Source organism: Panthera leo, chromosome B1 (genome assembly GCF_018350215.1).
Source record: "Panthera leo isolate Ple1 chromosome B1, P.leo_Ple1_pat1.1, whole genome shotgun sequence".
Taxonomy (NCBI): domain Eukaryota; kingdom Metazoa; phylum Chordata; class Mammalia; order Carnivora; family Felidae; genus Panthera; species Panthera leo.
In genome coordinates, this window is record NC_056682.1 from 162,729,906 (window position 1) to 162,754,116 (window position 24,211).

The 24,211-nt window shown below is 44.8% G+C and overlaps 1 protein-coding gene across 3 annotated transcripts in view; it reads left to right on the forward strand.

Annotated features, from left to right (window-relative positions):
* Positions 1 to 24,211, forward strand: part of SCFD2 (sec1 family domain containing 2) — a 401,014-nt gene that overhangs the window by 356,948 nt on the left and 19,855 nt on the right. For all 3 annotated transcript variants that reach the window (XR_006201954.1, XM_042936396.1, XM_042936397.1), the window contains exons 6-7: positions 9,734 to 9,879; positions 23,275 to 23,409. Coding sequence is in view for 2 of the 3 variants with exons in the window: in XM_042936396.1 (XP_042792330.1) it covers positions 9,734 to 9,879; positions 23,275 to 23,409 (281 nt within the window). In the remaining variant the exon portion in view is untranslated. The remainder of the gene's footprint in view (positions 1 to 9,733; positions 9,880 to 23,274; positions 23,410 to 24,211) is intronic.

The window sequence follows — 24,211 nt, forward strand, 5'->3', positions numbered from 1 at the left end:
ACCTCCAGGAAGCCTTCTGAGCGATCTTCTGGGTGGAACTCTGGGCCTGGCCCCCCAACACTGAGGAATAGGGAGGGTCACGGGTACAGGGCTGGCTTCAGGTGGTAGCACATCAGACACACGTCTTGGGGGACAATTGGCCTCCGGCAGGTCCTGGAACAACTATCCGTGGAAGGAGCATCTGGGCTTCTATTTCCCTTTCTTTCTGAAATGTCAGATTGGACCATTGGTTCTGAAACTGCACAGTCCCCTGCTAAAATAAAATGATGGCTGTCTTTCCCCATGCAAAGAAAAATCAATGAAGCAGATCAAATTTTCCCCATCGTAAGTTTATCGAGCTATTCAAAACCACCAGAAATGTCAGCACTTTGAGAGGGGACTTCGAGTAGAAATGGCAAGTTTATAATTCAGTAGAATGGATTCAACAGGGTGAAAACGATGAGCCTGTTGGGAAATGCTCGTATTGAGACATGCTGGTCCGTGCACTTGTCTGCGATCACTGCCAGGAGCCCATGTGCTCCTTGGGAACAGGAGGGTTTGTGAACACGAGCTCTGGTGTGAGTGGCTCTGTGGGCACTTCCCGCACTTGTGGACAGGTCTCATTCCTGGAAAAGGGGCCCAGAGTCGAAATGACAGGAGAGAGATCTGATGTTCCAATAACAGGGGATTATATAACTGATCAAAACTCAATGCCTGCCCTCCTTCTCTCTCTGCACCTCCCCCACTCGCACTTTGTCTGTCTGTCTGTCTCTCTCTCTCAAAAATAAACATTAAAAAAAAGGGGGGGCATCTGGGTGGCTCAGTCGGTTGAGCCTACGACTTCGGCTCAGGTCATGATCTTGTGGTCCATGAGTTCGAGCCCCATGTCGGGCGGGCTCTGTGCTGACAGCTCAGAGCCTGGAGCCTGCTTCGGATTCTGTGTCTCCCTCGCTCTCTGCACCTCCCCCACTCACTCACCCTTTGTCTGTCTGTCTCTCTCTCTCAAAAATAAACATTAAAAAAAAAAATCAATGCCTGCCTTTTTAAAGAAATAGCCTCAAACATGGTATTTCAATTACTCTGAATGCTGAACTTCAGGATCTCTTTGTCCAAGGTGATTTGGCTTGATTTGATAGGGGAGCATATTACCCACATATGAAATCCTATTACTTAATATGATACAGTATCACTACAGTTTCTACAAAGTCCTTGGTGCCTCCCTCTGTAACCACATAATCTGAAGATAAAGAAACTATGATAGTAGAGCTAGGGCAGTCAGAAGAGCTGCCTTGGAGAGATTTTTCGGAGGCATCTTAGAGGAAATGTTTCAGAACAGTAGTGGCTGTTTCCTCGTTTCAGTGATGAACCAGGGCTGTCCGTTTCGCAACCTCCTTGGCACTTCCCGAAGCTGCGCACACGCTCAGCACCAGGAGCTGTTTTCCCACCGGCTGCATCCTGCTTTCTGGGCCTCACTGCCAGCTTGACCTTGCATCCTGCTATTAAAAATGCAAGATCCAAAGCATATTCCTGACCGGTTTTCTTCCTTCAGGCTTTCCCCCAACGTGTTTTCACACACACACACACACACACACGCACGCACGCCTCAGATCTCGGCTAGAATTCTGGGCAGTCACATCCTCTCGTGACCGTGCAAGTCCTTCCCAGTCCACGACACATCCCAAACCCGCCTGATGATAAAAGATCACAGCTGTCATCTCTTCCTTTTGTCAACTGTTTTCCAAACCCGAGTTTGCTGGAGGCTTCAAAAGCAGTGTGACTGGTTTTCGTCTTATTTTTTAAGATGGTGGCTGACACATGTAAAAGATCATATGATACATATGTTATAAAGCACAACTGCGTAATAAATACCCATGGACCCAGTGCTGGCACCTACTCCCACCCTCAGAGGTAACCACTTTCCTGACGTGTGTATTTATCATTCTTTCTTTTTAGAACTGTTTCTTCTCGTACGTATGGCTGTTGAAACCATGTAGCGTTCAGTTTTGCTTGTTAAACAATTTACACGGCCAACTGAAGCTGCTCTCGTGAAGTAGCCTTTTTAGGACTCGATCCGCTTCCGCACATAGGGCCGAAGTCACTCAAAACCATCAGGGAGCTGTCTGTCTGGCATTTCCTGCAGAGACAGTTTATTGGCTCCTCAAGAATCAGTGCTATTGCTTTACAGCACATTTGGTCTGATTCAACTCTTTTTTTCCTATTACATCCCTGTTTCCGCCATTCACATATTGGAGAAATACATAGTGGGTGCCTTCTACGAGCCACGCGCTGGGCTAGAGATCAGCGGCAAACCAGGGGGAGCCCCTGCTCCTGCTGGAGCTCACGGCCAGCCTCCTCTCCTTCCCTCCTCTGTCACGTGAGCCATAAGTGCAGGCCGCAGGCTAGGAGAGTCCAGGCCCTTGAGCCACATACGGCGAACAAAGGGGCCATGGGACCAGTGGGCTGAGAGCCCAAGGGGAGGTTTATAGAAGGACTTCAGGAAATGGTCAGCCTCCATGGGCCCCATCCTGGGCCCTCTGTGGCCTCACCTGGATATTCCTGACTCTGGATTTCTTTGATAGGCTCACACACTCTCCCAAGCATATTTATGTCATTAGCACCACACCTGCACAGGAGGCCCCGCCGCGGGGTATAGACCAAGGGCTCTACAGTGAAAGAGGAAATCAGCCCTGTCAGCGCTAGAGTCTGACAGATGACAAAGATACAATTGCCTGGGTACAAAAAGATACAATGGAACCTGGCGAATATATATACTTTGTAATTTTTATATGATATAATGTAGAATATAAATATAATGAATCCAAAGGATGTATGTATAATTCATGTAGTCTCACCCAGCTTCCACACGGGCCACCCACCAGAATAACTGACATCCTGCAATCCCTCTATAAAATAACATGGCTAATGCCAAAACCCTGACCCCCCTCAGCCCTGGGGCCCATCTCCACATGCCGGCATGTCTGTTCTTCCTACTTGCCTTGTGTGATTCCCCAGAGTCCGAAGCCTGCGCTGGCCACTTGTACTCTATCGAGTTGCAAGCTTGAATTAAATGTTCCTACATACTGATGAAATACGAATTCAGAAAGAAAATCATGTCAGTGAAAACCGAATTGAATGCTTTTGAAAGACTTCAGTCAAGATGAGTCACTTAAAAAATGCTTTTGAATTAGGTGTGAACAACTTGAGTGTAAAAGACTGAAGGGAAAAAAGTTAAAATGTAGAAGAATTCTGCTCTCCGATTGTGCAATGGGTGTCTTTAACTTCTTATTCCCCTTGAAATGGACTAAAAATGGAAATTGTGCATGGTACGTACTGGGTTTTTTTTTTTTTCTTTTTAAGACAGAACTCTGTTCAGCAGACAGTACTCAAGGAAAACACCTGAGCTTTCCCTCAAACATTAGTGAATAAATGGACATTTATGTTTTAATTCTAAATAAAATTTTATGCATATGTGAATATACAACATACAATGTAAACTATGTGTGTGTGAGAGAAATTGATTTTTAATGATCCCCTTCTTTGAATGACTCTCAATCACCTTCAGTCCCAAGCACATTTGAAAAAGAGGACTTCTATTATAGTTTTGCCTATGCACTTACCAGGACTGCCCTACTCAAGGGTGGATTTATGGTCAGCCAACCTCCCTGAAAGATTTCTGATGTGATGGCACTTGCTGAGGATGATTTGGCTTTTTATTTTGTTTGGTTTTGTTTTCACTTGCCAAACATTTATTGAGAGCCATGAGAAAAGACCCTATTTTAGAAACAATGGTTTGAAGAGAGAGAGAAAAGGCAATGTCAGACTGCTGGATGGATGAGGGAGGTCATGACCTCCCAAAGCTCTGCCCTTTCTGACCAGTCACACTCCCAGTCGACCTTTTCTCTAACCACCCCGGGAGCCAATGGAGCCAGGACCCCTGCTCCAGGGCTTTGCTGGGCGGCAGGAGGGCAGGGATGTGACCTGGAAGGTGGCCGGATGTTCCCAAACTTCAGGCAAGCAGAAGGATGAAAAGGCTAGCCTTGAGTAACTTGGGTCCAGATGAGAAAAGGGCCCCTTGACTAGGCTCAAATTATATTTTTTGACCATAGTTCTTCCCAATCAGTTGTGAGGAGCCTTTCGAACTGTGAATAGTATCACTTAAAAGGGAAACATTTCAAATCCTATTCGAGCATGCCCCCCCCCCCATGTATCCAGCCATGCAAGTGACGTGCTTCTGCTTGAGTGCACGCATGCTCACATGTGTACGTGTGTGTGTGTGTGCGTGTGTCCTCTCATGTGTGTGCTTTGGAAGGCCTCCGATGAGGGCTGCTTCAGCACCAGTCCAGACAAAGGCCTTGGACACAGCGGCCTCCTGGTACGAGATGCTTGATTTTGCTCAGCACCTAAGGAATAAAGCCAACCTTACGGAAAATAGATTCTTTAGAAAAGGTTCCCCGAGCACCAGAATGATTCAAGCCTGCTCCCTGAGAGAACACACAGAAGAGAAGTAGGCAGACTGGAGTAGGAGTACAACTTCATTTCAGCCGTCCCGGGAGGATCATGTGCTATTCAGCCATCTCTCCATTTCCGCTTTGTTGTTGCTGGAAACGTGGGTCCCTGCAGGGTACAGAGCCATGGAAACCACTCTTGCACTCTGCTCAAGTGCAGGGACTTCAGTAAGTGGAGACGGGGAGAGGGGAGCAGAGAGAGAGGTAGCATGGACACAGGAGCCCTATTTTGTTGCTCCAAGGAGTAACTGGACCCCTGCCCAAGAGATCCCCAAGCCCTCCAGAGAAAGAAATTGCAGGGGCATGAGTCATCCCCCATTTTAGAAGAACACAGGGGTTCCAACCCTGAGGGGGTTGGGAGCCTCCCTTATCAAGACTGGGCAACTGGAGTACACAGATCGTGCTTGGTTAAAGGCTGGGATCAGCTTCTGGCTTATTATCTATTTAACTAAGTGGATTAAATGAGAATTGACTGGAATTGTACACTTCGAGTTCCCTTACAAAACACCGTTATCTCATAAGCTGGCTTAATGGAACAGGCTGTCGGGCTTATTAGAAGTAACTGAATACAGCGCCTCACAGAGCAACGATCCAAAGGAGGGTATACAGAAGGCTGGGAGACCTCACACCTTGTGCGGCTACAAAAGACAGGCCTGAGGTGTGACTGCAAACCACACTCTTTAGCATCCACACCGGGGGACAGGCCCAGGTCTTCCCAAGAAGAAAGGCATTTGCCACTCATTCGGTTTAAAAGCATTTCTTCCAGGGGTGCCTGGGTGGCTCAGGTGGTTAAGCATCTGACTTCAGCTCAGGTCATGATCTTGCAGTTCGTGGGTTTGAGCCCCATGTCGGGCTCTGTGCTGCCAGCTCAGAATCTAGAGCCTGCTTCCGATTCTGTGTCTCCCCCTCTCTTTCTTCCCCTCCTCGCCTTGTACTCTGTCTCTCTCTCTCAAAAAAAAAAAAAAAAAAAAGTTAAAAGCATCTCCTCCATGTTATGGCTGAATTAAGTCTTTCATTGCTCTTTTATATGTGTGGCCTCAGCACATATAAAAGATAGCAGAATGGAGTGGCTAACAGGATCATCTTTGGAGTTAGACTGTAAGACTTTGAACCTCAGCTTTGCCACTTACTAGCTGAGTGACGCCGTGTTCCTTAACTTCTCTCTGGCTCAGTTTCCCCGGCTGCAAAGTGGGTTTCTGCGGAGATGCAACAAGCTGATATGTATACACCTCTTAGCATAGCGCCTGGAATAAGTGATGATCTAAGTGACCGTTCAGCGATTGTAACCGTTACTCTTGTCACAGAAAAAACTTCATCGCATTTCATAGCTCTTGTGCCCACATCTCCTTCCGCTGTTAATTGCAGCGTGAATTTGGAATGAGCCACGTTCATGGAGGAGATTCTGGATGGGAGGCCTCGGGCGTGGAGGAGCTCAGGTCTGTGATCAGCAGGACATTTTGAACCCTGACTTTGCCAGGGATGGCCATGTGACCTTACACCAGTCATTTATCTTCTCTGATCCACGTTTCTAAAGTGTGTGTGTGTGTGTGTGTGTGTGTGTGTGTGTGTGTGTGTGACTTTCACTACAGACTTTGGGTAAATGAATGTAAATCCTGCTTTGGGTGAATGTTGATGTAATTATGAATAATGCTCAGAGACTGGCGTGCTCTCCCAGAAACATGCACATTGTAGAATACTTGCTTTGAGGGTGACAGATATGTTGGAAAGAGTTGATGGTTTGGATGGAGGTCGCTCTTGTGCAGTTCTCTGTGCACAATGGAAACAATGGAAACAATGGACTCTTTTTGAGGGAAGTTTTACTTTAGTTGTGAATTTAGGACTTTTTATTTTCCACCCAGCATTTGATAGCCTTATTTTCCTGTTGTGTTCATTTGAGTTTAATTTACCAGTAATCTGTAAACACTTCTGTCAAACAACCTGCTCTACAGTTGACCTAACTCTTTGCAATTACACGGCCTTTGCTTCATTATCTCCAAAGCAGAATGTACAATTGCCATGAATAATCGATAAGTTTCAGGAATCGATAGTCCAGTAGATGATTCTCTTTCATTCAGTCTAGTGGATGAACATCATATTACTCACTTTCCAAAAAAAAAATTGAAATAAACCATATGAAAAATTGGATGAATCTTTCTGTTTGACGGAAAATGAATTACTTTAAATAAAAAATTTAGCCTGTTTGGGGTGCCTGGGTGGCTCAGTCGGTTAAGCGGTTGACCTCAGCTCAGGTCATGATCTCGTAGTCTGTGAGTTCAAGTCCCACATCGGGCTCTGTGCTGACAGCTCAGAGCCTGGAGCCTGCTTCCATTCTGTGTCTCCCTCTCTCTCTCTGCTACTCCCCTGCTCATGCTCTGTCTCTCTCTCTGTGTCAAAAATAAGTAAACATTAAAAAAAAACTTATCCTGTTAGCTGAATTGTGCACCTTGTGTCTTCTTATTTTCATGCCTTTTTTTGTTTGAAAGACTAGTAGGGAATATTCAACACTCAGATATAATTGATATAATTTCCCATATTTTAAATGGCTTAGAGTGAGGGTTTAAGGAAAGAAGTTACATGATTGAGTGAAAAGCCATAACCTTCCAGGGCTTCTTCTGGTTGGTTATTGACTAGAGTGAAAAGCCATAACCTTCCAGGGCTTCTTCTGGTTGGTTATTGACTAAAGGACAAGCTGGCATAGCTCAGGTAGGGTTGCAATGCCAAGGGTAAGCATAGTGTGATATCAATCCCTATACCTGTGGATCTCAACTCTTTTTGGTTATGAGTCCCTGTAAGAATCAGGAGGAAGTTATGAACATGCTCCTCAGAAAACAACACATTCTGTCCTTTCCACAAAGCTTGGCATAGAATTCTGGGGAATTCACATGAGCTCCTGACTTCCCTCCATCCACTCCACTATTACCACAGTTCACGGAACATGGGGAGGCTTCCTCTCACTGCTCTTGACCATGCTGATTTTTTTTAATGGCATGAATTGGACATTTCTGGAAACCAGAAGTTTAAAACTAGCCAGAGAATTTTTATGATACAATAAGAAATATCCATATTGGCCTTTGTCCCCAGTTCCTGGCACACAGCTATTAGAACCCTTGGAATCTCCAGAGTGGTAAGAGTGTCCAGTATGCTAGGGGGATGACTGGTGGTAAGGGCCCCCCCTCAGCTGCAGGATGGAGGGCTGGTTGCCAGAAAGACAAAGGCAAGGCATCTCCTCATTTCACACCCACTAGGACTGATCCAGATGATAACCACAAGCAGCGTTGAGGATGTGGAAAGATCGCAATCCTCTCACACTTCTGGTAGGAATGTCAAATGGTGCGGCCACTTTGGACAACAGCCTGGCTGTTCCTCAATAGGGTAAACATAGAGCTTCCAATTCTACAATTTCACTCCTAGGTATATACCCAAGAGAAACGGAAATGTATATCTCTACAAAAATTTGTATATGTAAAACTAGCAGCATTATTCATAATAGCCAAAATGTGAAAATAACCTAAATGCCCATCAACTGGTGAATGCATGTGTGAAATGTGGTATAGCCATACAGTGAATATTAGTCAGCAATAAAAAGAAAGGAAGCACTGATGCATATATTACTACAACTCGGATGAACCTTGGAAACCTTACTCTAAGTAAAAGAAGCATGACACAAAAGATCATATATTCTCTGGGTCCATTTATATGAAATGTCCAGAAATGGCAAATCCATAAAGACAGAAAGAAAGCAGATTAATGGTGCCAGGGACTTGGGGTAGAGTGAGAAAGTTAACAAGTATGGGGTTTCTTACTGAGGTGATAACAATATTCTAAAATGGATCATGGTGATGATGGTCGTACAACGATGTGAATATACTAACAGCTATTGGATTGTATGCTTTAAATGGGTTCAGTGTATGGTATATGAATTATACCTCAATAAAGCTGCTCCCAAAACAGAATACAGGCTCTGGATCCAGGCTGTCTGTGTTTAACCCCCGTGGAAGTTCTGGAAGTTCAGGTACTATATTCGGAAAGATGTTTCAGGAAGCATAGTCAGGAAGTAGGGAAGTGAGCCAGGGAAGGAAGGAAAGCCAGTGAAGGGGCATTAATGAGTGAGTTATTCTTGTGGGCAGCTGGAGCTCCATCCTCCCGGGACTGAGCAAAGGCTTTGGAGACCACACTTCGGAATTGTCCCTCTCCAGGGGGTGAGGAAGCGGGGCTGTGCCCACAAGTGCTAACTTCCTAGCACACAAAGGCCAAGCATGCTTCTATAACCAGAGAAAGCCCTCAGACAGGAAGAGAGACAGAGAGAAACAAAGAGACAGAGAGCGAGAGCCATGCAGGTACTTGAGGTAGGAAGCAGTCAGAGTTTGTTCCACAGACCAACAGGTGACATCCAGGGTGACTGAGTGGGTATGGACAGAGCGTTGGCAAGGTCTGCTCACAGGGGTATTACTTAACCTCTCTGTACCTTGGTTCCTTCATCCTTAAGATGGGAAAATAATAGCTCCAATCTCATAAGGGTACTGCAAGGATCAATGAGTTCATGTATCTGAGTATTGGAGACAGCCAGAAATACTCATCTTGAACCTTTCTTTTTTAAACTTCTGACTTATCTGTGATCATTTCACTTCTGAATTGGCTTCTAACAAGATAGAGAATAAATCCAGCTATTATAAGTGTCAAAGAAAAATAGAAGCCTTGCCGAGAATAGTCTTCTTATTAGGCTGTCTTTGTGTGTTATCAGCTTTGAATGGCTGCCTTTTGAAATACACCATATGCTTTGTTAGCACATTAGGCAGATGCCCAGCCCAGCAAGTTCTGTTACTGGAGCAGCTCTGTAATCTCTCATCCTTGCTATTCTATTTTACGGAAACTTGGTGGGATTCAAGCAAGAGAGGTTCATCATAGCCCTCTCTGGTACTTTTCTTTGTGTCTCCCCATTTTTTTCCCAAAGCTATGTTCTGAGGATAGTAGGCCCCAGGGAGCTCTCTTTCTGTGAAACTTTTACAGAGAGGGACTGAAGCCAGTGGCTGCCATCCCAGGCAATTCTGAGTTCTACTTCTATCAAAGGCATTTATACTCAGTACGTTTCATTGCTCATGGATGATTGAAACAGCCCAGTGGGGGAACAGCCAGGGAAAAATAGGGTTAAAAAAAAAACCCCAACTGTGTTACATCGAACTCAAGCTGTCATGATTAAAATTTAATTTAAAGATTTGTTCACCCAAGAAAATATCTCTGGATTGTTTCAGGCTGTGACTCTTCAATTAAGCTGACTTTTCACAAATCCAAAATTGCCGTGGATGAGCTCTTTACTTCGCTTCGGGATATTGCTGGAGCTCGGAATCTCATGAAACAGTTTAAGTCTGTGTATGTTCCTGGAAATCATACCCACCAGGCAAGTACATATGTTTTAAAGTAACCGTCTAATCTGTGTTGTATTTTTAGGATTCAGAGACCACAAAAAAAAAAAAAAAAAGTTTCCATTTTAGCCTCCCTAAAATGAGGGATTTGTTCTAGATGAACTCCAAGCCCCCTTCTAGTTGAGAGTTCTGGGTTCCCCTGAATCTGAAAGCTTCTTGATTCGTTTGTACCACAGGCTTGATGCAGGGAGACGAGCACTGGACTGGGGGGTCAGTCCCTGCTCTATTACTGTCACATACCTATTTTATAACCTTAGGCAAGTCCCTTCCCTTCACTGGGCCCCAGTTACTATAGGTGCAGGTAAGGGGCTGGCCTTATGTGATTCCCAAGCTTCTAGATCTAAGCAGTCCCTAAACATTCTGAACAATTAGAATAATAAAATTACCTAATAATATCATAGCAAGGAAAAAAGAAGTTGGTGATCGCAAAACCTTTGTCATTTAAAATCCCCTCACCACTTCCTAAGGACGGTAGGGGAACTCTAGAAGGATGTTTTGACTGGTGACCAGGAAGGTAGTATCAGAACCCAAGATTAAAAGCTCAGTGAGGGAGGGGCCCCAGAAAGAGCCAGGAAGGTTAAGGAGCAAAGAAAGGCTGGTGTCGTTGAGGCTGGGTAGTGTCCGTTGGACAAGGATGGAGACAGAACTAAGGTTTCTCGTGGTCAAAGATGAGCCTTCCAGGAAGAACACATGTTCCTGACGGAAAAGATGATTCGTGGGGTGTGTGCAAGCATCTCCTCCTATGTATCCCTGTGAAATCTCAGGAAAAGCCACTCCATTTGCCAAGGCTCTTTGGGAAGTTGAATGTGCTGTCAGTGAGGGTCAAGTTCAGCATCCAGATGCTGATGCTTTAAGGTGGGCATGCAGACAAGAGCTAAGGTTATCTGCCATAGCCTAGCAAAATCCGGACTCTTCCTGCCATGTATCCTTATAGTAGCTGATACTTGAAGAGTGCTCTCACATTTGGTTTGTCCTTTGATCCTTGCAGCAACTAAGCTAGGGAAGCGTTATTATCCTGAGCTCTAGGAAGGCCATGTGACTTGCCACAGGCACACAGGTGACCAGGGCCGGATGCCAAGTTTTGGCTGCCAACACAAAACCTCCTCCCTGCTATACCGTGGATCTCACAGAGACTCTGGAAATACTGATTGATGGTGCTGACGGGCATCTGAAACTGCCCACCAACATATGAAAGACCTTAGAAACTGGCACTCAACTTAGTAACATCAATTCCCATCTTTGGTTCAATGATCTGAGAACACCACTACCACGAAATACAGACAAAATCACTCACAGAATTAATCGTATACAGTGTGGTTGTTAAAAAAAAAAATCACCAATCTTGGGGCGCCTGGGTGGCTCAGTCGGTTAAGTGTCTGACTTGGGCTCAGGTCATGATCTTGCGGTTCACAGGTTCGAGCCCCACATTGGGCTCTGTGCTGACAGCTCAGAGCCTGGAGCCTGCTTCATGGATTCTGTCTCCCTCTCTCTCTGCTCCTCACCTGCTCATTGTCTCTCTCTCTCAAAAATAAATAAAAAACATTTTAAAAAATCATCAATCTTAAATACAGCAATATGGACTAGTTCTAGAAGACACAGAACTGGTGATACATGATGAGATTTAGACCAAAGAATTCCAAGAAGCAAGTTGCTGCTACATTTGGCAAAGTGCAAATAAAACACTAAATTAATAAGCTCTTTTCGATTTTATGATCAGCACTGTGACTAATTTAGCCAAATTCACATAAATGTGTATTAGCTATAAATCTTGGGCATGATAAGGACAATGACAAATTTTCTAGACGTTATGGCCCTGCTGCCAACGCTGCTGTCATTTCTCCAGACCTCAGAACCCTGTCCTGCAACCATGGCCTTCACAAAAAGAAATTTCCCCTTATTGTATAGACTCCCTTACGGTGAGTCAATAACGTCAACCCATTCACTGAAAATCCTAAATGTCAGTGAGTGGGATGTGGGGGGCAAGGTGAGGACTGTGTGTGTATCTTCAGGGGATTTAGTAAATAATGATATAGACACAGGCTGTGAAATACTGTGAAACAATTGAAATGAATGGGGCAACTCTAATGTGCTTAATTAGCGGGACTGTGAGTAAATCCTCGTCTCAGGCTCTACTTCTTGGAGAACTCCAACTAAAACGGAGGTTTCTGATCTGTTAGATGGAGGGAAAAACACATGTAATGTAGATCATTCTGTGAAGCTTTTTTCTATCTTTGTTTGAAAACAAAACAAAATAAAATAAAAAGTATATGCGTATGTATATTTCATAAATTTTTACAACTAAGAAAAAATTTATGATGGTTATCTTGTAGGGGTTGAGAAGGGTTGGATGGATAAGGAAGAACCCTTTGACTGCTTGCTTTATATTTATGGGGATAGAGAAAGAGTTTTTGATGGGATTATGGGTCAGTTTTACTCGTTTGGGTTTCTTAAATATTTTTTGAATTTAAAGTTCTCAGTCATAGAGGAAAGCCCAGTAAGGACAGGGATTTTGATCTGGTTTGTTCACTGCCATATCCTCAGTGTCTAGAAGACACTTAGCTATAGTGAAAGCTTAATAAATATCTGTGGAGGGCATCTTGAATGCAATACCTATATCTTTATCATATAGCAGAGGATTTGTTGGCATACAGGGTATGTATAATGAGAAAAAGACAAATGTCGAAACTAGACTCAGAGTCCAGCTGTGTCTAGTTTTGAAGATGGGCCTTGACTAGGCAACTTTCTATCCATCTCTTCTCCCAACTTGGTCCTCAGCCCTAGATAGAAAGTGTGCTTTCTATCTAGCTCCATGCTGTTTGTATACAGAGTCTAGCTGAGATGCTTTGGGCTCCCTGGGACACCCAGGAAAACACTAGACCTGGTCTACCTCCAGATTCCTTTTCTAGCTCTAAGCAGTGCTGCACATCTGGGCTCTCTTCCCTGGATCCCAGGCCCCCTCCCAGAAGCCCTCTCTCCTGCTCCAGGGCACAAGCTGGCTCTCAGAGCTACTCCGGTACCCTTGCTAGCACTGGAGGCACCTCTTAGTTCACCTTCATCCTTTAGTCTTTCAGGAAGATGCGTCAGCCACAGCCCCGAGAACACCACTCTCGTCATTTTAAGGGAATGTGATTTCATACAAGAAATGAAGTACATATAAAATCTCTGGAAGAGCTGGGAGGAGTGGGAGCTAGAATGTATCTCCAGAAATGAGCCCAGAAGATCACCACACACCTGGCCCTCCCAGGGAACCAGGACCTCAGCTATAGCCAGGAGAGTGGGCATGACTGGGGATCATGAGGCTGCCATTGAAGCTGTTGAATTACAGAACGTACTACCAAAGCTGGAGACAGCATCCATGTTTGTTCACCATGGTATCTGCAGAGCTCAGCTCAATACTTGCTACCTAGTGGGTGGGTGGATGGATGGATGGATGGATGAATGGATGGACAGACGGAAGGCTTCTGGACTGTGGGACCAGACGGTTCCATCCACAATGGTGTTTCTTATACTCTTAATGCTTAGTGAGATGGATGTTAGCAAGGAGGTTAACAGCAGCATTTGGGTTCATAGCCCAGCATAGCAGCATTGGGTTCATAGGTCCATAGTCCTATTGACTGTGTGGTTTTATTTTTTTAATTTTTTTAATTTTTTATTTTTTATTTTTTTAATGTTTATATTTGAGAGAGAGAAAGGGCAGGGGCGGGGAAAGGAACAGAGAGAGAAAGGGACAGAATCTGAGGCAGACTCCAGGCTCTGAGCTGTCAGCACAGAGCCCGACACAGGCGTGACCCCACGAGCTGTGAGACCATGACCTGAGCCACAGTCGGACGCCCAACCGACTGAGTCACCCAGGCGTCCTCAACTGTGTGATTTTAGGCAGGTTACTTCACCTCTCTGTGCCTACTTCCTCCTCTGTACAAAGAAGTTAATAATAGTACCTCCCTCATAAAGATGCTCCAATGATTAGGTGAGTTGGTACCTGTGAGGCTCTTAGGGCATGAGCTGACACAAACAGCCCTATGTAAGCATTTGCTGTAACAGTTGTAGGGAAGGACAAAATAGGCCTTTTCTTAGTCCTCTTTCGTAGCATTTCGCCTTTCCCTTTGCTAGGAAAAGAGCCACATAGAAGGGGAGTCGTTCTCAAGCTGACTACACCATTAGCTGCTGTGTCTGGGAAGAGTTTGTTGCTGACTCCCATTTGTCGGAGGAGTTTGTGTCCATAGACTGTGTTGAGTGGAAACCGAAGCCCCCGGTTTTGCTTGTGAAGCAAGTCTTCTGCTCTCGTTTCTTACTGCAAACGGTCCGGTTCGGGGGGGAGGTTTCACCTCCTCCCTGAATGCCACAGTGTTTGATGTGCTGCTTTTCCTCAGCTGCAGCATCAGGAGGCTATTAGGCCGATGTCTCAGGGCGAAGAGCGTCTGCGCCCTTTCAGACAAAATACTGTATGACTCTCACATGACTTGCTTTGGCAGAAGTCTCAAAGTGCTGTGCTGGGCTGCGCTGGAGAAAACTTTCCACAGATGTGTACTGTCTCCTGTGCCTCTGGCACACGGAGCAAGAGCATTGAGAACCAGCAGTGCCCAAGGAGGCTTGATTCATCTGGTGCCTGGTGAAATAAGGCTCTCTGAACAGTCCGTAGGACCAGTCTCTTTGTCAACAATCCCCAGCCCCGGCGGCCCGAGTTCTTTCCAAGTGCTAAGCTCTCTTCTTCCTCCTGATTCTATCTACCAAACTCCAGACCTGCTAGCGTCCTTTTTGAAAGAATCAACACAAGATGGGACCACACTGGGGACCAGGAAACTTGGCTCTGTCCTGTCGTCTACTTCTAACTGCCTGGGTGAACTCAAGCAGATTAGTTAATAGCTTTGGGCTTAGGTTTTTTTCGTATTGAAGTTAAAGGGACTACACTCAAAATTTTACAAAGTAATCTGCTTTTGGGTTTGAAGGAAGGATGGATGGATGGATGGATGGATGAACAGATAGGCAAATGAACCACTTTTCAATCTTCAGAGCAACCATTTCCTTTTAAGAAGATGAAAGGAGAAAAAAAATCAGTCATAGTGTAGCAAAATATAAAAATAAATAAGCCATGGAACAGACAAAGCCATCAGCACTTTTGAACAGATGTTTTTCTGTACAGTCATGGATTGAAACAAAATGAACAGTCTCTCTACAAGTCTAGTTTTCCTGAGAAGTTGGCTGTTTAGAATCAAGTCTGCATAAAAGGGAGAGGCATCTTCAGTAACAGGACTGAGAGGGTCCGTGGCTGCACCAACACCAATCAACAAAGCCAAGGGCAGCAGTGCTGATTGATGGGGATGTGGTTGTGGCAACAGCTTAGGTTTTCTTGGATTCTGATTATCTTGGACCATCTTTAAGGTGCACCAAATTCAAGAAGATGTTGGAGTTGGACCGGTTTCTCAAAATGGTCTCTGACTTACGTATAATGTCTGCGACTGCTGCTGTACTCAATACGTTCGTTCAAGAACTCCAATCAGGTCAATAAAAGAGTCTTCTGGACCTTCTCATACATTAAATCTACCATAAAAGAGTAACCAGAGACATAGACACAAATATTTTATTTTTCACATTTTGATTAAATACAGTATTTTTAAGAGTCCAGTTTGTTCTGGAAGACATACTGGCCATTTAAAGAGAGGGTTTCTGGTATAAGACCAATTTTTTTGAAACTTCCAACTTTTTCATGTATAATACCAATCAGAGATCTCATTAGGCTCTACTAACTCTACCAAACCTTCAGGCTATCTCCATGAGCCTGTCATAAAGGGCCATGTTGTGATGTACGTGGCCCTAGTCACTTTTACCTTTATGGACCCGTTCCTCTATAAAAATAAAAAAATATTAAAATTTGTATTGTATGGGGGTGCCTGGGTGGCTCAGTCGGTTAAGCATCCTCCACTTGGTTTCAGATCAGGTCATGATCTCCCGGTTTGTGAGATTGAGCCCCATGTCGGGCTGCACGCTGACAGCATGGAGCCTGCTTGGGATTCTCTCTTTCCCTGTCTCTCTGCCCCTCCCCTGTTCACACTCTCTCTCTCAAGATAAATAAATAAACTAAAAAAAAATTTTTAATTGTATTGTACAATTGAATTGGTATAGAGACAATATTATATATCAAAACATCTTTGACCTAAAAGTTCATTTTTTTTCCTTCTGATTTTAAACTAATACATTTTCATGGGTCCCTGCAAGTCTGGTGGGCTCTAGGCATTGTGTCTTCTGTGCCTAATGGATTAGCTGGCCAAGTGGTCAAGGCCCCCACTTGGCACCAGTCTGCCTAGGACAGGGACATAGCTGGCCCTCAGGGAGCAGTAGGCGATTTTCTTCTCTGGAGTAGTCCTTGTGACCATTCAGGAAGCAGTCCTTGCAGTTCCCTGGGAGCTACTCAGTTTGGTCCCAAGGTAACAGCTCAGAAGTAAGGGAACTAGACTCATGGGGGGAGGGGGGGCGGGCAGAAGTCCCCTGGCTTGAAAACTTCACATCCTATAGGAGCCAGTTTCTCTGGAACAATTCCATAGGCAGCCTCCAGCGTTCCTCCAAGGGACATGCCCAGTTATACAAGAATCATCGTACTCAGACAAGCCCAAAGCTCTGGCTTTCTATCCAACATTTAGAGCTTTCTCCAGTCTAATGCAATTCACTAAGCAGGGGTCAATTTTATCATAAGCCATCTTGCCTGGCTACAGTTTGACATTCTTCTCTTATCAGGTTTCCAGGGAAACAGAGCTAGAAAGTCAACCAAAGGTCAAATTCTTATGCAGAAGAAGGGAAAAGGGTTTAATAATCCTTTGCCTATAACATGCAACTTGCCAGTTAAGGAAATAATTATATTAATGTTTCAATACAGACTTTACAGGGTGTCTATGGCAGAGACAATGCTCTGTGTTCCCCAAACTCCATTTCCTTTTCCTCCTGGGCACAGTTAGGCCACATTTTCCAGATTCCCTTCTGGGTAAATGTAGGTTTGTGACTAATTCTGGCCAATAAACGGTGGGTAGAAGTGATACAGAACACTTTCAGCCTAGGCCCCTAAAATCTCCCCGGAGGTCCTCCACGGTCCCTCTCTTCCTTCATCTGTTGATGAGATGCATAGGCTTCCGTGTGGGATTCCAGTGCCCTAGAGAATGTTGGAGCTACTCAACAGAAGGGACCTGGCGAGTGCCTATATGGTACTCTTGGGGGGTGGGGCATAGACCCTCCACTACCAACACGCACCAGAGGTGATATAAGCAAGAAATAAATGACCCGCAAGAAAAGGAAAGAACGAATTTGCCTGTGTTCTTAACCCCTCTCCTCCCTACCTGCCAAAGGTGAACTGACAGAGATTGTTTGACTGGGAAAGTTAAATTACTATGCCCTCCTCTCTTAATGTGGAGGCAAGCCACACAACGGATCTCCCCTCCAGCCCTCTCTAGCATGGGAGGAAAACTTTGAGCCGAGCACTAGGGGAACACATCTGTTTCGCCTATCACCACCTTCTACGTGGTCCTTTGCTGAGAAGTGGGTGGCTTCTGGCTAAATAGAAAATTCCATGACAGTCAGAGGTTTCTCATCGAAGAAGCCATTGCTGAAGCAGTGCATTCCGATCAGATTTCAAAGACATGATTTGAGACACAAAGCAATCCAACCTAAGTGGCTGAGAGGAAGGAGCCAAAAGCTTTCATCATTAAAACCCTAATTGGAAAAACTAAGAAATGGGTTTGCTAAGAAGTCAGGAGGCCAGTACTGTGTTATGCCTGAGAAAGTCTTTCCCAAATTTTCCTCTTTAAATGGACAAAGTTAGGGGCGCCTGAGTGGCTCAGTTGGTTGGGCATCCAACTTCGGCTCAGGTCACGATCCCACGGTTTGTGGGTTCGAGCCTCCCATCAGGCCCTGTGCTGACAGCTCAGAGCCTGGAGCCTGCTTCAGAGTCTGTGTTTCCCTTTCTCTCTGCCCCTCCCCCACTCACCCTAGCATGTGCATGTGCGTGCTCTCTGTCTCTCTCAAAAATGAATAAACATTTTTAAAAAAATTTTAATGGACAGTGTTATTTTGTTGTTCTGTGCTTAGTAGTTTTAGTAAAGAATTAGAGGTCTTCTTCTATATATTTAAGCAGAAAACCTTATCAAGGTCTCTTTTTTTTTTTTTTTTTTTAATGTTTATTTATTTTTGAGACAGAGAGAGACAGAGAATGAACGGGGGAGGGTCAGAGAGAGGGAAACACAGAATCTGAAACAGGCTCCAGGCTCTGAGCTGTCAGCACAGAGCCCGACGCGGGGCTCGAACTCACGGACCGTGAGATCATGACCTGCGCCGAAGTCGGCCGCTTAACCGACTGAGCCACCCAGGCGCCCCAACGTCTCTTTAATAAAACATGGGTTAGTGTGCTTTTTGTTACAAGGGAAAATAGAAAATAAAAGAAAAAAGTTCAAACTGGCTTAAACGAGAAGGTAATTTATTGGATCCTGTGACTTAAAAGTCGAGAGAAGGGACAGCATCCAGTAGTGAGGAACCATCAAGGGGGTGATGCTGGTGGGAATAGCGAATCAACGGGGAAGAGCACGCGCTTGCTCTTCCTGCCTCCAGCATCCCTCTAGTGCCCCCTGTTGGCGGAGTCCAGCAGGTCTAGATGGCAAAGCACACATGTAGTCTATGGAGTCACAGGCCAGCGTCACAGAATTAAGTACAGAAGACAGGGTTTGGAGCGGAGACACAATAGCTTAATCACTGTCACATCTCTATAGCAAATGATTTTTCAAAACTGCTGTCAAATGAAAAGATAATCCGAGAGAATGCAGTCAAGAGATCTAAGAAATGACTATCATGGAGATACATCAAACAGTTCATTAATAAAAGCACCTATGCTATTTTGCTAGATCGTGTGCGTGTTTGCTGTTATTTTCTGTATTGAAGTTGTAATTTCTTTTCTCACTCTAGATAAATGTTACCTACGTACTTTAGGAAAAATAATAAAATAAAAAGCGTTTACAATCTTCCCCGGTAACATACAATGATCACAAAATCCCAAGAATGAAGCTATTAAGGGAATAGCCCTTCCAAACCTCTGCTCACCCCCAAGGGGAACCCCAGCTCAATGGGTATCTTCTCCCGGGTTCTTCATTCCCCAGAGCTTAGCTGAAAGTGGAAAAGGGGAGAAGACGAGGTCCCCGGGCCCTCCAGGCTTCCTTGTCTCTGCTGTTTGCACAGACTGCACTGGAGAGAACTATCCCATCCTGCCTGGCCCACTGCTTCTTGCGCAGAGGAGGTACTGAGTCAGCATTTTAGCTGGATTACAGACTTTTTCCTGTCTGAGCTCCTCCCACCATCACTACTCTTTCCCCCTGCAGGAAGTGCATCCTTTGGAGAGCAACAACCTTTTTGTGTTTTTTTGTAGGTTGGGGGGCATACTCTCTCCTCTCTTAATCATGACAGCCTAAATGTTATTTGTCTGGGTTTCTGTTCAAGTTATTCTATATAACTGTATATAGGCTCATAAAATAAATAAATGTAAGCTCCTGGAGAGAAGGCATGGCCTGTTTCTTTATATTCCCTTTGCACTTCGTATCAGTTAGAATTTCATTCCATTTCAAGAAACAGAGATCTGAAAAATAATGGCTTAAACATAGGACATTTTGCATTGTCATGTAGAGTAGGTCGATTTAGTCTGTTCATGTTATGGCCCTGCCAGCCGTCACCAGCTAAGGTTTCTTCCAGCTCTCTGCTCCAGCATCTCGAAGGAATGGATGGCCCTGTATGCCACTGTGGCTGTCAGAGCTCCAGACATCACTTCCATGTTCCAAGCAGCAGAACAGAGGAAGGGAAAGAGCATACCCCTCCCTTTTAAAAAAGGAGACCTTTGCAAGTCCGAGTACCCTTCTGCTTATATCTCGTTTTCCAGAACTTAGTTGCATGGCTGTACCCAGCTGTAAGGAAGGCTAGAGAATGCAGTCTTTTAGCCAGTGGAAGATATGCCGAGCTACAAATGAGATGATGTTACTAAGGAAGAAGTTGATGAATATTTGATGATATTGCTGGAAAAGGTAACAGAATATTGGTAAAGGACTTCTCCTTGGGGAGCAGTTTAAAGAGATTAAAGTTTAAGTTGAAGATTAAAGTAAAATTTAAACGTCCAGAAAGGCTGAGATGACAAAAGGGCTCTCAAGACAGTTTACTCAGAGAGGAAGATTTGCAACATTCAGAGGCCGTTCCCCGCCCTTGGTTTTTTTAACATTGAAAATATCGATTGGATTATCTTATGATTCCAGAAGTCTATCTGTGAACTTTAGAAAATTTAGAAAAAGAAAAAAATAATGCCATTACTCCCGGAACCTAGAGACAACCCTAATTAATATTTCGGTGTGCTCTACGTGAGTCTCCTCCAGGCATAAATAACGTTAATTTTTAACAAGTAAAAGAAAAACTCACTCTTGTTATTTGTAGCGGTGGGGTTGTTTTGTTTTGTTTTGTTTTGTTTTGAGAGAGAGAGCATGAGTGAGCAAGGGGGCAGAGAAAGAGGGAGAGACAGAGAATCTGAGGGGCAGAGAGAGAGGGAGAGAGAGAGTGTAGAGCCCAAAGTAGGGCTCAAGCTCATCAACCTTGAGATCATGACCTGAGCCGAAGCGGGATGCTTTAACCGACTGCACCACCCAGGCGCCCCTGTCGTAGTGTTTTAACTGTGTTTTTTGAAAAAGAGATATCTTGAAGTGTTCCCCAACCCCCCACACTGCCTTCGTTCCTTGTCCTGCCCTCCACTCCATGATCACTGCTCATGGCAGTCTCAGTAAATCACATCGCAATTTATCTTTCGCATATTTCCGCAGCTGCAAGCTTCCAAATCCCCTGTGACACGTTTTATACAAATGCCGGCCCAGCACACACTCTGTTCCTCACCTTGCTTTTCCCACCCACACTTTATTCTGCCCTGTGCTTTTTGCCAGATCAACACGAGGGCGTCCCTCTCTGCTTTTGTGGCATTTCTTGCAGTGGAGTTACCCCATTTATTAAACAGCTCCTACCAATGGGCACGTGAGTTGTTTCCAATCTTCTCTACGACAGACAATACACAGCCCGTTATGGGTCTCATTTGCGTGTGGTAACATATTTATAGGATAAATTCCTAGAGGTGGGCTTGCCAGCTCAAACGCACTTGTCATTGTGATGGGAACTGCCAATCGCTCTCCACACTGACTGCAACAACTTGCGCTCCCACCAGCAGCACGTGAGAGGGTCTGGTTCCCCGCGGCCTCATCAAAAGTGCGTGTTTTCAAACCTTTCCCTTTTTTGCCTGGGTGATAAATTTTTAAAACAGATCTTAAACAGCTTTATCACGGGGAAAGTAGACTCCTTATTTTTGCTTTTGTGTTTTTAAATTTCTGTCTTTTAAATTCCTGCTCAGTGCTTTACCTTTCATGAACATTGACCTGTGAGATCTCTGGGTTAGATCAGTAGTCAGACGGACTAATAAATATGAAGGCTGCTCCCCTCAGCTGAGTAGTTGCTATTTCTCCCTGTGTTTTAGCCCTGATAAATGCGCCTATTATGTCCCAGCTAAATAATTGTTTATTTTTTTACCATTTGATTTTTAAGTAATGTCTACACACAGCAAGGGGCTTGAACCTACAACACATGATCAAGAGCCACGTGCTCCACTGACTGAGCAGCCGGGCGCCCCTAAATAATTGTTTATTATTTTGATGGTTTATACCCTGCTTTAGTTCAAAGCATTTTTTTAAGTTTCTTTATTTGTTTTGAGAGAGAGACAGTATGAGTGGGGGAGGGGCAGAGAGAGAGAGAGAGAGAGAGGGAGGGCGAGAGAGAATCCCAAGTAGGCTCTGCACTGTCAGCACAGAGTCGAATGCGGGGCTCGAACTCAGGAAACCCTGAGATCATGACCCGAGCTGAAACGGAGAGGTGGGCGCTCAGCCAACTGAGCCACCCAGGCACCCCTATTCCTAAAACATTTTAGGTAAGAAAATTGGAATAAAGGGAAAATAAGAGTAAAAACAAACAAACCCCCCTTTCCCCCCCCCCCAAAAAAAAAAAGAAAAAGAAAAGGCTGTAAGAAAAGCAAGATGAAGCCAGAAATGAAGTCAGCTCACCAAGTAGCCTCAACACTTGCCAGAGTCTGGTCACAGATTCGGCCAATGCAAAGAGACAAGGAGTTCGAAACATGTAGGCAGGGCTCTGTCAGAGCCTGGCTTTTCTGAGGCTGTGGTAGTCATCAGACTGTGTGGGGAGGAGACATTCCTGCTTTCGGCTTTCACGCTCCAGACTCCGGTGCCCTGTGGGACTAGAGCAGCTGAGACGGCAGCAGGAGGGAGGAAGGTGGTCAGCCGATGGGAAGAACAGAGGCGGAGAAAGAGCACGGTAGGAAGGAGATCAAGGCCGGAGGGGAAACATGCTCAGAAAGCACACCGGTCAGGGGCGCCTGGGTGGCTCAGTGGGTTAGGTGTCCGACTTCTGCTCAGGTCATGATCTCACGGCTCATGAGTTCAAGCCCCGAGTCGGGCTCTGTGCTGACAGCTCAGAGCCCGGACCCTGCTTCAGATTCTGTGTCTCCCTCTGTCTGTCTTCCCCTCCCCCGCTCATGCGCTCACACACTCTCTCTCTCTCCCTCTCAAAAGTAAATAAACGTATAAAAGAAAAAAAAAAAAAAGAAAGTGCACTGGTCAGAGGCCTCCAAACGTTATCTAAACGTGCACAGTCAGAGCGCTATTTTATCAAACTGTAGGAGCCGTGGCAAATCAACATCAGCTTCATTCTACCGAAATTCTTATGGTGCCATGTAGCCTGCTTTGTCTAAGCCCTGACCTTGGTCAGATTCCTGTTTGGCACCTTGGCTTCGTTTTCTGGCCAAGTCCTACTTGGAGATGAGCTCCACAGAGGAAGAAGGGATTGCTTGAGGCTGCGTTCATGACGAGACGTAATGAGAAAACATTCCAGTTCCTCGCCCAGGGAGGCATAGGTCTGAGGATGTCGAGGAAAACCGGAGACCCTCGTCGTGTCCGTATCAAATGACGATACTTTGCTTTCCTGTGTTTTTCGTACGTAACATTGTCACTTTAAACCCTGATGAAAAAACTAGTTGTACGAGGCTTACCGCTCTGGTAAGAGATACTTGCTTGTGGGAAGGGCTAAGACCAAAAAAAAAAAAACAGTGCCAGAGTATCAGGGTGAACGTTACCGAAAAACAAAACAAAACAAAACAAAACAGTGTTGTTCTAATTGTCTTTTCATACACACAAAATCACCGCCCTTGCCTGATGTCAAAATAAACTTGTTGTGTTTCATCTGGTGCAGATAAAGCTATCTTTGCTCCGGACAAACCAAACAAACCCTTTCACTGACAGCACAATATTTTGTCTTTCCAGGCATCCTATAAGCCATTGCTGAGGCAGGTTGTGGAGGAAATATTTAATCCTGAGAAGCCAGATCCAGTGGATATCGAACACATGTCTTCAGGCCTCACGGATCTCCTTAAAACTGGATTTAGCATGTTTATGAAGGTAAAGTAACCATGAAGAGGTAATCCTGACTGTAATGCTCTCTTTGATGGGCACGAAAATGCGGGCACCTTGCTCACCCTGGTGAGGACCGTATAAGATAACAGCCAGTGTTTTGGCTCTTCTGAAATCAGGTACAATCTTTATTTAACTTTGGTTATAAACAGCCTGACCTGCCGGCCTCATCCAGCTTCTTTTGACCTAAACGCTGTGGTCTTTTCCAGTATGAATACAAGCCCTCCAGGATAGCACTAATGAAAACTTTTCTCCTCCTGGCCCACAGTTTCACTTAATCCATATACTAGTCACAGGTCTTACCGATGGTCTATTGCTCTTAATTCCAGAACTTAGGTAGGATAATGAATAACTCTGCTCGGTCATATGACTAGCATCACCCCAAAATCCATTTGAAAATGACTTTTGTCTTAGCCCAGCAGACTCCCAGGTGGCAAGTGCTAGACATTCTCTGGCTAATATCAAGGGCAGGTCAAAAATGACTGAACCGCCTTTGCCATGGGGATAAAAGGATGGAAAGTACACAAATGAGACCTATTTTTAACTTACTATAAAGTTTCTAAATTTAAAAGGATCTAAACAAGATTACAGGCTGGCCTCCCAGTCTACACCAGGATTTCAGTTGTAATAACTCTTGGAAATAACAGAATGTTTTGCCTACTTCAAAGCGTCTTTGAAATCATGAATTAATCTACATAGAAGATCTGGCCTTTTCAGAGTTCAATAAATGCATATGCCAGGAAAACTGGTCTACTCTAAAAGCCAGAGGACAGAAGCCAGACAATCAGAC